Below are 13,135 nucleotides of genomic sequence, written 5' to 3' on the forward strand. Positions count from 1 at the left end.
TTTTGTCCAGAGTTACACGACTATTTGTTATGCTAGGTAGAGAGATAACAGTGAAACTATGATCAAAAGAGTCATTCTTCGACATTCTTTAATTGTGCTAACGTCTTGTGAATGAAATAACAAACTAATATTCTGTAATTGTGTTAACGTCTTGTAAATGAAATAATAATTTAATAATAACAAAATAATAACAACAATTAATTTGATGGCGATCCCCTGGAAGCCCCTCATAGCCCCCGCGTGGAAACATATCTCACTCAAAGCTGAGATGTACAGTATACCCAGTACCCACGACAATAAACTAGACTGCAGCACTGCGTCTGAGACTGAGAAGTAAATTACAGAGGGATTCTTGGGAACGCTGTACCGCATATTGTCCTGGGAAGTGGGCTGAAATCCCACAGAGATAGGCGGATAACAAGTTGACACATCGCAATTAACTTCAAATACAAGTTTGTTGCTGGATTGGATCGGCTCTTGACTCAATTTGCACACATTGTTGATCGTTTGCGCGGCGGCGGCGGCAGCTGGTAATTATCATAATCCTATAAACCCACAAGTTTGTTTTACTGGGCCTTGGCGCTCAACGTCTCATTATAGTGTGTGACAAAAGCAGATGCCATGAATCCTGACTGCCCCGCCCTGTACGGGACAGTGCCCCGCCCCGCACGGGACAGTGCCCCGCCCCGCCCTGTACGGGACAGTGCCCCGCCCCGCACGGGACAGTATCACACCACTTTCACACTGGAATATTGAGCAGTTGCGGTCCCGTTTGTGTTGGAGAGGAATGTGCAGCTGTAAGCCAACTCTCATTGAAATGGGGACAGTACCAAACATGTTGTTTGGGTGCTTCTTCTAACACACCCGCAATGAACCCAACTGGGGGGGAAAAAAACAGCATGGAAAAACGCGCCGCAGTGATTTCCTTGTTTTTGTCAACGTGCGGTCAGTGTGGGGTGCTCAGTTCTCACATGGGCGGTAGCGTCAGCCCAGAGCAGAGGTCAAAGGTCATCTTAAACAGCAGTGGTGGAATTTGAGATGCGCGCTGCCACAGGAAGAGACCGATGTCATCACATCCGCCTCTGACCTCAGGCTGGACTGCCCGACGAGGGTTTGAGAGGAAGCTCTGAAATTAGGCTCTGTTCCCGAAAAACATGGCTGGAACGAGCTGGAAGCACAACTCTCGTCATTGACCTGACCCGCTTACTTTACAGTTGCAGAGACACGGCAGCTGAGGGTGGAACCCAGGGGAAGCTTGAGAATACTGCATTGTTTCTGCATGAGCTCTGCTGTTGTACAGCCTGCAGGTCCAGACCAGGAGATCCACCTGGCTGTTCCGCTCGGTCGCATCACAAATGATTTATCGTTACGTGTTTTTCAAGCATTTTGTTTACAGACATCAGGTTTGGTCACATTCATCAGATAGCAGCACTGTGCAGGCTGTAATTACATGAATCATGTTGAAATTTGACGTGTTTTTGAAGTGGTTTGTTCCAAAATAAGACACTGATGTGAAAGAAGCAACACACATAATCTTATAAAGTGATTGCTACTGGCATCATTGTCTTAGGATGTTTGTCAGCATTTCTGAGCATCAGCTATATGTTTTTTTAAACAGGAAGAAAATATGATAACTTAAGATGACACTGGATATTTATTTGTACTGAGATATTAGATTTCCAGGAATTTTACCAAGTATGTTTTGGAGACCCCCCTGAAAGATACTCTGAGCGTACTGACGGGAGGGATGTCGTGTTCCCTCTGGGCAGAACCGTCAGCTGCTGAGGGACCGCTTCATGGTGGAGCTGGTGGAAGGCTCCAGAAAGCTCCGCCACGTCTTCCTCTTCACCGACCTGCTGCTGTGCACCAAGCTGAAGAAACAGGCCGCAGGGTGAGTCTGGCCCCGCGCCCACCCCCCCCCTCACAGGTTAGAGAGGCAGGCGCGTCAGCACAAGATCGCCGGTTCAAATCCCCCGACCGCTGCGAAATGAGAAACATGAACTCTTGGCTGACAGATATCCTTAACTCATTCAGTGCCAGCCACTTTTGGAGAACGGATGCTCCCAGTGCCAGAGTTTTCAGAGCGTTTTCAGTGATTTCTCGAGGCCCACAGAATATTGTGTGATATTACTATGTAAACACCGAACACGCACAAGAACGAGCTGGCTCTATTGTATCATCAGCAAAAAAAAGTTTATTGATACCATTTTCCGTTCTTTAGTTATGAGCCGGAGAAGATAGGTCGTTTTCAGCGTTTTCAGGCTTTTCAAATTATTAGCTGAGATAATCCGCCTTTTGTGAAATGCAGCATTTCAAGCACATTCACTGAGTCTGAAGATAATATTTTCTGATGTAGTGACGTAGTTGTTGTGTGATGCCCTGCGTGCACCACCCGGCACCACCCCCCTCCCCCCCTCCCCCCGTAAACTCCTCCCCACACTGCACACAGCCTCACGCAACCATTATATTTTCGGAGTGCTGCATTTGTGTGCTGCTGTCGGCTCTCAGCGCCACAGCAGGGAAGAGCCAACCCGGATTGCTGAATGGTTTGGCGTCAGGGGCTGCTTTCCTGTCTGCTAATCGGTTGGAGAAACTATACAGACAGACAGACAGACAGACAGACAGGGACAGAGGGGCTCAGTTGTGAGCGCGGATTGACTCCTGTTCGGAGCCAATGTCAGCTCCCGCGACAGAGCAAATGGCTCTGGGAGCATGCATCGGGTTGTCTTTGATCCACGGCTTTTAGGCTGTTTCTCGGACCTGTCTCTAATCTGGACTGCACCGAGCAAGCACTGTCGCCACCTAATGAGTCCGTAAAATAGGTTATACACCTCCAATAGCTTCTATAGTTGTACAGGAGCTGCGGAAGGCTTTGATCGACGTCCCACCGTCAAAAAACGCATTGGACGTCGAAGGACGTCCGTGGCATTCTACGTCACTATTTAATTGGACGTCGAAGGACGTCCATGGCATTCAATGAGTTAAAGGAACAGTACTTCACCCAAAAATGAAAGTTGTCAGCAACACAAATTAGAGCATACTAACGAATACCCGTGCAGTGTATCGAGTGATGTGCATCTCTGTGTGACCGGTGGAGGCTGAGCAGCCATTGCACGGCAGGTTTGGTCATTAATTGGCCCTAACGACCTAATAAAAAGATCTGGCACCGTTAGGTCACCTGCAGGGGTGCTCTTTACACTTCCTGAAAGATTCAGCGAGATTCTTTTTAGAATGGCGTAGCGGTGGCCGAACATTTCTGTTCACTCACAGAGTCTTTGCATTCTTATTATAGGATAACACAGTAAGTAGTCAAAAAGAATAATGCTTTTACGAGGAACGATTATGAAAGTGTCCGTTTACCAAAATAGTCTGTGAGCAGCGAGACGTCCCCTCTGATAAAGCAAATTACTCAAAGAAAAAACCAACAACCAAAGTTTCCTTGCAGCTGTGTCATATTGTCTCTGTAGACACATAGCTGTGTTTCTCTGCGTTAACCTGTGTGTCTGTCTGCCAATAGCAAAGGGCAGCAGTATGACTGTAAGTGGTACATCCCACTGGCTGACCTCACCTTCCAGACCATCGAGGACTGCGAGTCCACCCACATCCCTCTGCTGCAGGACGAGGAGATAGACGCCATGAAGATCAGAATCTCTCAGATCAAGAACGACATCCAGAGAGAGAAGGTGACTGTAGACAGACTGTACAGTGCATAATATCCTCTGCCGCACAGGAAGCCATGTTTTTTTTTTACATTTCCCGTTTGTTTGAAATCAATAGAAGAAGAACCGGGTAGTTAGCATAACGAGAGTTTGCACGAAAAGAGCGCCACCTACAGAAACTCAAAGTCCATCGGCTGAAACACCACAGCAATGAGCACTAACATCAAAGATGATGCTAAAATACAAAAAGGAAGAATTTAAGGATGAGTGACGAAGCATAATGTCAATAGAAGCAGATGTACAGTGCATAGGATAAGCAGTGGTCTAGAGACTGCATGTCCTGCATCGCATTAACTCTGTTGTTGTGTATTTGTAGAGAACCACCAAAGGGTCCAAGGCGATGGAGCGACTGAGGAAGAAGTTGGCCGAACAGGAGTCTCTGCTGCTCCTCATGTCCCCCAACATGGCCTTCAGAGTGGCCAGCAGGAACGGCAAGGTGAGGCAGGAGGTCCGGAGCAGACTCTCACGGGAAGAGAGAAGAGATTTAACACTGGAGAACTGACAAACATCTGACTGGCTTTTAACCTGGCCCTTCCATACACGCACAACTCAGTCTTTACAGTCTCAACCAATCGCTGCTAAGATAATAAGCAGAGTGGTTCCCCCAAACTGGGTCCAGTAAAAGAGCGACATTTTGTTTTCACTGTTATTTTACTCACAAGAATTGGGCACAAGGTCTAATGTGTCTTGGTGGTTATTGGCATGAAATGTGTTTGGAAATTCTAGATTTAATTCCTGCCATGTTTCACCTTTAACCAAATCAGTCTGAATCAATCAATCAATGATTTGCACCCAGATTCCCTACTAGTATGTATTCAATGCAAAGTGCAGTTGTACGACTTTGGTGTCTGCTGCCCCCTACAGGGGCTGTACTGTTTTCAGTGATGGCAGGAAATGCAGTGATTACAAGGCAGTATAACGTTACTTTCTCTCTCTCAGAGTTTCACATTCCTGATCTCCTCTGACTACGAGCGTGCCGAGTGGAGGGAGATGGTTCGCGAGCAGCAGAAGAAGTGTGAGTTTCCTCCGCAGCACGGTGCCTGTGTTAGCCTATCACAACACGTCTGTCACCGCAGCACGGTGCCTGTGTTAGCCTATCACAACACGTCTGTCACTTTCCTGTGACAGCACGGTGCCTGTGTTAGCCTATCACAACACGTCTGTCACTTTCCTGTGACAGCACGGTGCCTGTGTTAGCCTATCACAACACGTCTGTCACTTTTCTGTGACAGCACGGTGCCTGTGTTAGCCTATCACAACACGTCTGTCACCGCAGCACGGTGCCTGTGTTAGCCTATCACAACACGTCTGTCACCACAGCACGGTGCCTGTGTTAGCCTATCACAACACGTCTGTCACCGCAGCACGGTGCCTGTGTTAGCCTATCACAACACATCTGTCACTTTCCTGTGACAGCACGGTGCCTGTGTTAGCCTATCACAACACGTCTGTCACTTTCCTGTGACAGCACGGTGCCTGTGTTAGCCTATCACAACACGTCTGTCACTTTCCTGTGACAGCACGGTGCCTGTGTTAGCCTATCACAACACGTCTGTCACTTTCCTGTGACAGCACGGTGCCTGTGTTAGCCTATCACAACACGTCTGTCACTTGCCTGTGACAGCACGGTGCCTGTGTTAGCCTATCACAACACGTCTGTCACCGCAGCACGGTGCCTGTGTTAGCCTATCACAACACGTCTGTCACCGCAGCACGGTGCCTGTGTTAGCCTATCACAACACGTCTGTCACCGCAGCACGGTGCCTGTGTTAGCCTATCACAACACGTCTGTCACTTTCCTGTGACAGCACGGTGCCTGTGTTAGCCTATCACAACACGTCTGTCACTTTCCTGTGACAGCACGGTGCCTGTGTTAGCCTATCACAACACGTCTGTCACTTTCCTGTGACAGCACGGTGCCTGTGTTAGCCTATCACAACACGTCTGTCACCGCAGCACGGTGCCTGTGTTAGCCTATCACAACACGTCTGTCACTTTTCCTGTGACTTTGCTCTGCCTTGATTTTGTCCTGCAGGTTTCAAAAGCTTCTCTCTGACCTCTCTGGAGCTGCAGATGCTCACCAACTCCTGTGTGAAGCTTCAGATGGTCCACACTATTCCAATGACCATGAATAAGGAAGGTGAGGTGGAACCTGCAGCATATGTAGCAATCATGAATACAACTATTTATCAAGTCTAACAACTATAGCGCATATGATGCCAAGTATTATGATTTATTTGGGAAATTAAATGTTTCTTTTTCTTTCTTTTTTTTACTTGCACAACTCATTCATTTTCTAAGGAACTATTACTGTGTCTTCCTGTTTCCTGCCTCTCTGATCTCAACCCACCAAACCTCCACTGTTTATTCCACAGATGATGAATCTCCTGGTCTCTACGGCTTCCTCAATGTCATCGTCCACTCTGCATCAGGGCTCAAACAGAGCTCAAGTAAGCCTCTTATTTTTGGATATCAGACTTGTTCTTCCTGTTTTGACCACAAATAATATGGCTTGATACTTATAGAGGTTGCGGGTGGCATTCCTCCGTTTCTCTCCAGTCCCATTCTACTGCGTCTGTTTGTCAGCTGGGACGGCAGGCAGATTCAAGGGGACAAGTGGGATTAGTCGGGGGACACTTTGTACAAGCCTCGTCAAATCTTTGTCTTCTCAAAACGTGGCCAGTCGTAGTGAGGAGAACTGCTAGCCAGCCAGTAGTCAGGGACATGTCCCAACCAGTGGCCACTGGCCAGTGCACTTCCTCTGCTGGTTCTTTCTTTATTGAGATGGTAAGAAAGCTGAGGGGTGCACAGAGGAGGAATGACACTGGAGAGGCGGGCTTTCGAGACGGGGGCCTTATCCAGCACACCGTCATCTCACACCAGCTCAGTGGCCTTGTGGTCTGAGTGTCCGCCCTGAGACTGGGAGGTCGTGAGTTCGATCCCCGGCCGAGTCATACCAAAGACTATAAAAATGGGACCCGTCTGCCTCCCTGCTTGGCACTCAGCATCAAAAGGTTGGAATTGGGGGGTTAGATCACCATGTGATTCCCGAGCGCGGCTGCCGCTCACCGCTCCCCCAGGGGATGGGTCAAATGCGGAGAACAAATTTCACACATTGTCTGACAATCAGTGGGACTTTACCTTTATCTGGCCATCATGTTACATCTATAATTATTATATAATTCAACTGTCTACTATTGACTTCCTGGACAGGAATAAGTCTTGCTATTCATTCTTCACTAGAAAGTCCATTGTGCAGTCAGTCATAATGTCTGTTTTTGATTAGGGTCATGTCGTGTACATGCATGCTTCAGCCACCATGTTGAAGCAGCTTGATCATACTGTAGTGCTCTGTGTTTTGATGCAGTATATCATAGTGCTCTGTGTTTTGATGCAGTATATCATAGTGCTCTGTGTTTTGATGCAGTATATCATAGTGCTCTGTGTTTTGATGTGGTATATCATAGTGCTCTGTGTTTTGATGCAGTATATCATAGTGCTCTGTGTTTTGATGCAGTATATCATAGTGCTCTGTGTTTTGATGCAGTATATCATAGTGCTCTGTGTTTTGATGTGGTATATCATAGTGCTCTGTGTTTTGATGCAGTATATCATAGTGCTCTGTGTTTTGATGCAGTATATCATAGTGCTCTGTGTTTTGATGTGGTATATCATAGTGCTCTGTGTTTTGATGCAGTATATCATAGTGCTCTGTGTTTTGATGCAGTATATCATAGTGCTCTGTGTTTTGATGCAGTATATCATAGTGCTCTGTGTTTTGATGCAGTATATCATAGTGCTCTGTGTTTTGATGTGGTATATCATAGTGCTCTGTGTTTTGATGCAGTATATCATAGTGCTCTGTGTTTTGATGCAGTATATCATAGTGCTCTGTGTTTTGATGCGGTATATCATAGTGCTCTGTGTTTTGATGCAGTATATCATAGTGCTCTGTGTTTTGATGCGGTATATCATAGTGCTCTGTGTTTTGATGCAGTATATCATAGTGCTCTGTGTTTTGATGTGGTATATCATAGTGCTCTGTGTTTTGATGCAGTATATCATAGTGCTCTGTGTTTTGATGCAGTATATCATAGTGCTCTGTGTTTTGATGCAGTATATCATAGTGCTCTGTGTTTTGATGCGGTATATCATAGTGCTCTGTGTTTTGATGCAGTATATCATAGTGCTCTGTGTTTTGATGCAGTATATCATAGTGCTCTGTGTTTTGATGCGGTATATCATAGTGCTCTGTGTTTTGATGCAGTATATCATAGTGCTCTGTGTTTTGATGCGGTATATCATAGTGCTCTGTGTTTTGATGCAGTATATCATAGTGCTCTGTGTTTTGATGCAGTATATCATAGTGCTCTGTGTTTTGATGCAGTATATCATAGTGCTCTGTGTTTTGATGCAGTATATCATAGTGCTCTGTGTTTTGATGCGGTATATCATAGTGCTCTGTGTTTTGATGCAGTATATCATAGTGCTCTGTGTTTTGATGTGGTATATCATAGTGCTCTGTGTTTTGATGCAGTATATCATAGTGCTCTGTGTTTTGATGCAGTATATCATAGTGCTCTGTGTTTTGATGCAGTATATCATAGTGCTGTGTTTTGATGTGGTATATCATAGTGCTCTGTGTTTTGATGTGGTATATCATAGTGCTCTGTGTTTTGATGTGGTATATCATAGTGCTCTGTGTTTTGATGCGGTATATCATAGTGCTCTGTGTTTTGATGTGGTATATCATAGTGCTCTGTGTTTTGATGCAGTATATCATAGTGCTCTGTGTTTTGATGTGGTATATCATAGTGCTCTGTGTTTTGATGCAGTATATCATAGTGCTCTGTGTTTTGATGCAGTATATCATAGTGCTCTGTGTTTTGATGTGGTATATCATAGTGCTCTGTGTTTTGATGCAGTATATCATAGTGCTCTGTGTTTTGATGTGGTATATCATAGTGCTCTGTGTTTTGATGCAGTATATCATAGTGCTCTGTGTTTTGATGTGGTATATCATAGTGCTCTGTGTTTTGATGCGGTATATCATAGTGCTCTGTGTTTTGATGCAGTATATCATAGTGCTCTGTGTTTTGATGCAGTATATCATAGTGCTCTGTGTTTTGATGCAGTATATCATAGTGCTCTGTGTTTTGATGCAGTATATCATAGTGCTCTGTGTTTTGATGTGGTATATCATAGTGCTCTGTGTTTTGATGCAGTATATCATAGTGCTCTGTGTTTTGATGTGGTATATCATAGTGCTCTGTGTTTTGATGCAGTATATCATAGTGCTCTGTGTTTTGATGCAGTATATCATAGTGCTCTGTGTTTTGATGCAGTATATCATAGTGCTCTGTGTTTTGATGCAGTATATCATAGTGCTCTGTGTTTTGATGCGGTATATCATAGTGCTCTGTGTTTTGATGTGGTATATCATAGTGCTCTGTGTTTTGATGCAGTATATCATAGTGCTCTGTGTTTTGATGCAGTATATCATAGTGCTCTGTGTTTTGATGCAGTATATCATAGTGCTCTGTGTTTTGATGCAGTATATCATAGTGCTCTGTGTTTTGATGCAGTATATCATAGTGCTCTGTGTTTTGATGCAGTATATCATAGTGCTCTGTGTTTTGATGCAGTATATCATAGTGCTCTGTGTTTTGATGCAGTATATCATAGTGCTCTGTGTTTTGATGCGGTATATCATAGTGCTCTGTGTTTTGATGCAGTATATCATAGTGCTCTGTGTTTTGATGCAGTATATCATAGCGCTCTGTGTTTTGATGCGGTATATCATAGCGCTCTGTGTTTTGATGCGGTATATCATAGTGCTCTGTGTTTTGATGCGGTATATCATAGTGCTCTGTGTTTTGATGCGGTATATCATAGTGCTCTGTGTTTTGATGCGGTATATCATAGTGCTCTGTGTTTTGATGCGGTATATCATAGTGCTCTGTGTTTTGATGCAGTATATCATAGTGCTCTGTGTTTTGATGCAGTATATCATAGTGCTCTGTGTTTTGATGCAGTATATCATAGTGCTCTGTGTTTTGATGCAGTATATCATAGTGCTCTGTGTTTTGATGCAGTATATCATAGTGCTCTGTGTTTTGATGCAGTATATCATAGTGCTCTGTGTTTTGATGCAGTATATCATAGTGCTCTGTGTTTTGATGCGGTATATCATAGTGCTCTGTGTTTTGATGCGGTATATCATAGTGCTATGTGTTTTGATGCGGTATATCATAGTGCTCTGTGTTTTGATGCAGTATATCATAGTGCTCTGTGTTTTGATGCGGTATATCATAGTGCTCTGTGTTTTGATGTGGTATATCATAGTGCTCTGTGTTTTGATGCGGTATATCATAGTGCTCTGTGTTTTGATCCGGTATATCATAGTGCTCTGTGTTTTGATGCGGTATATCATAGTGCTCTGTGTTTTGATGCAGTATATCATAGTGCTCTGTGTTTTGATGCCGTATATCATAGTGCTCTGTGTTTTGATGCAGTATATCATAGTGCTCTGTGTTTTGATGCAGTATATCATAGTGCTCTGTGTTTTGATGCAGTATATCATAGTGCTCTGTGTTTTGATGTGGTATATCATAGTGCTCTGTGTTTTGATGCAGTATATCATAGTGCTCTGTGTTTTGATGCAGTATATCATAGTGCTCTGTGTTTTGATGCAGTATATCATAGTGCTCTGTGTTTTGATGCAGTATATCATAGTGCTCTGTGTTTTGATGCCGTATATCATAGTGCTCTGTGTTTTGATGTGGTATATCATAGTGCTCTGTGTTTTGATGCAGTATATCATAGTGCTCTGTGTTTTGATGCAGTATATCATAGTGCTCTGTGTTTTGATGCCGTATATCATAGTGCTCTGTGTTTTGATGCAGTATATCATAGTGCTCTGTGTTTTGATGCAGTATATCATAGTGCTCTGTGTTTTGATGCAGTATATCATAGTGCTCTGTGTTTTGATGTGGTATATCATAGTGCTCTGTGTTTTGATGCAGTATATCATAGTGCTCTGTGTTTTGATGCAGTATATCATAGTGCTCTGTGTTTTGATGCAGTATATCATAGTGCTCTGTGTTTTGATGCAGTATATCATAGTGCTCTGTGTTTTGATGCAGTATATCATAGTGCTCTGTGTTTTGATGCCGTATATCATAGTGCTCTGTGTTTTGATGCAGTATATCATAGTGCTCTGTGTTTTGATGCAGTATATCATAGTGCTCTGTGTTTTGATGCAGTATATCATAGTGCTCTGTGTTTTGATGCAGTATATCATAGTGCTCTGTGTTTTGATGCAGTATATCATAGTGCTCTGTGTTTTGATGCAGTATATCATAGTGCTCTGTGTTTTGATGCAGTATATCATAGTGCTCTGTGTTTTGATGCGGTATATCATAGTGCTCTGTGTTTTGATGCAGTATATCATAGTGCTCTGTGTTTTGATGCAGTATATCATAGTGCTCTGTGTTTTGATGCAGTATATCATAGTGCTCTGTGTTTTGATGCAGTATATCATAGTGCTCTGTGTTTTGATGCAGTATATCATAGTGCTCTGTGTTTTGATGCAGTATATCATAGTGCTCTGTGTTTTGATGTGGTATATCATAGTGCTCTGTGTTTTGATGTGGTATATCATAGTGCTCTGTGTTTTGATGCAGTATATCATGGTGCTCTGTGTTTTGATGTGGTATATCATAGTGCTCTGTGTTTTGATGCAGTATATCATAGTGCTCTGTGTTTTGATGCAGTATATCATAGTGCTCTGTGTTTTGATGCGGTATATCATAGTGCTCTGTGTTTTGATGCGGTATATCATAGTGCTCTGTGTTTTGATGCGGTATATCATAGTGCTCTGTGTTTTGATGCGGTATATCATAGTGCTCTGTGTTTTGATGCGGTATATCATAGTGCTCTGTGTTTTGATGCCGTATATCATAGTGCTCTGTGTTTTGATGCAGTATATCATAGTGCTCTGTGTTTTGATGCCGTATATCATAGTGCTCTGTGTTTTGATGCGGTATATCATAGTGCTCTGTGTTTTGATGCAGTATATCATAGTGCTCTGTGTTTTGATGCGGTATATCATAGTGCTCTGTGTTTTGATGCGGTATATCATAGTGCTCTGTGTTTTGATGCAGTATATCATAGTGCTCTGTGTTTTGATGCAGTATATCATAGTGCTCTGTGTTTTGATGCAGTATATCATAGTGCTCTGTGTTTTGATGCAGTATATCATAGTGCTCTGTGTTTTGATGCAGTATATCATAGTGCTCTGTGTTTTGATGCAGTATATCATAGTGCTCTGTGTTTTGATGCAGTATATCATAGTGCTCTGTGTTTTGTAACGGGTGATGGGTTTCTTTACACAGCGCTGTATTTTATGTGAAAGAATTGCTATTCGAAGGGAGCAAGTACTGTCTCTTGTTTATTTATAAAGCCCTATCTTATCTGGCAAGCTTCCTGTGTATCTGTCCTCACTTCTAAGCTGTAATGGTACAAGTTATCAGACACGCTCGCAGTCACACATCAGACTGTTTATTCTGCGTGTGAATAGTGAATTAGGAAAGACTGCTTTTTCCTTTTACGCTCCTGATAAATGGAACAGGCTCCAGGACTCTCTCAAACTGGAGCGATTGGTCTCTATAGAGTCGCTTCAGAGTACTTCTTGAAGATACGTTACATAGGGACTGCTCTTGATTTTCTGAATGTTTTTTTTTATCTTGTTATCCATTTGTCCTGTAATTTTGTCATTTTTTGTGTGGTAAATGTCTAAATGCACTGTAACAGGGCGTCCTTGTAAATGCGAGCTTGCTCTCAAGGGCCTTCCCTGTATAAATAAAGGTTAAATAAGAATAAAAATAAACAACGTCTGCTTCTGTCCATTAGACCTGTACTGCACTCTTGAGGTGGACTCCTTTGGCTACTTTGTCAACAAAGCCAAAACACGCGTGTACAGAGACTCTACAGAGCCCAACTGGAACGAGGTGAGAGTCCACACCCAGTACCTACTGTTTATGTGCCCTCGAGCAAGGCAACCAACCCGTAGTTTAAGGCAACCAACCCGTAGTTTAAGGCAACCAACCCGTAGTTTAAGGCAACCAACCCGTAGTTTAAGGCCACAAACCCTTAGCTTAGTGGTCAGAAGACCGTTCCCTTGGGTAAATAAAAGTTTAAAAATGTCGTGCACTGGGCTGCGACCTCTCTTAAAGTTTTGACTGACATGCTTTTGATCTGTTTCCATGCAAGGAGTTTGAGATTGAGCTGGAGGGCTCTCAGACCCTGAGGCTGCTCTGCTATGAGAAGTGCTGCAGCAAAAAAGAGGATGGAGAGAATACAGACAGGATCATGGCCAAAGGACAGATAAAGGTATGGACAGATGAGGCAGACAG

The 13,135-nt window shown here is 43.6% G+C and overlaps 1 protein-coding gene across 1 annotated transcript in view; it reads left to right on the top strand.

Annotated features, from left to right (window-relative positions):
- The window catches only part of LOC310783205 (breakpoint cluster region protein), a 64,257-nt gene that overhangs the window by 17,974 nt on the left and 33,148 nt on the right, over positions 1-13,135 (top strand). The window contains exons 8-15 of the mRNA XM_083644006.1: positions 1,770-1,891; positions 3,518-3,683; positions 4,036-4,155; positions 4,659-4,734; positions 5,755-5,859; positions 6,095-6,169; positions 12,633-12,730; positions 12,993-13,112. Coding sequence (XP_083500132.1) covers positions 1,770-1,891; positions 3,518-3,683; positions 4,036-4,155; positions 4,659-4,734; positions 5,755-5,859; positions 6,095-6,169; positions 12,633-12,730; positions 12,993-13,112 — 882 coding nt within the window. The remainder of the gene's footprint in view (positions 1-1,769; positions 1,892-3,517; positions 3,684-4,035; positions 4,156-4,658; positions 4,735-5,754; positions 5,860-6,094; positions 6,170-12,632; positions 12,731-12,992; positions 13,113-13,135) is intronic.

The sequence above is a fragment of the Poromitra crassiceps genome (assembly GCF_964638095.1).
Source record: "Poromitra crassiceps genome assembly, chromosome: 10".
Taxonomy (NCBI): domain Eukaryota; kingdom Metazoa; phylum Chordata; class Actinopteri; order Beryciformes; family Melamphaidae; genus Poromitra; species Poromitra crassiceps.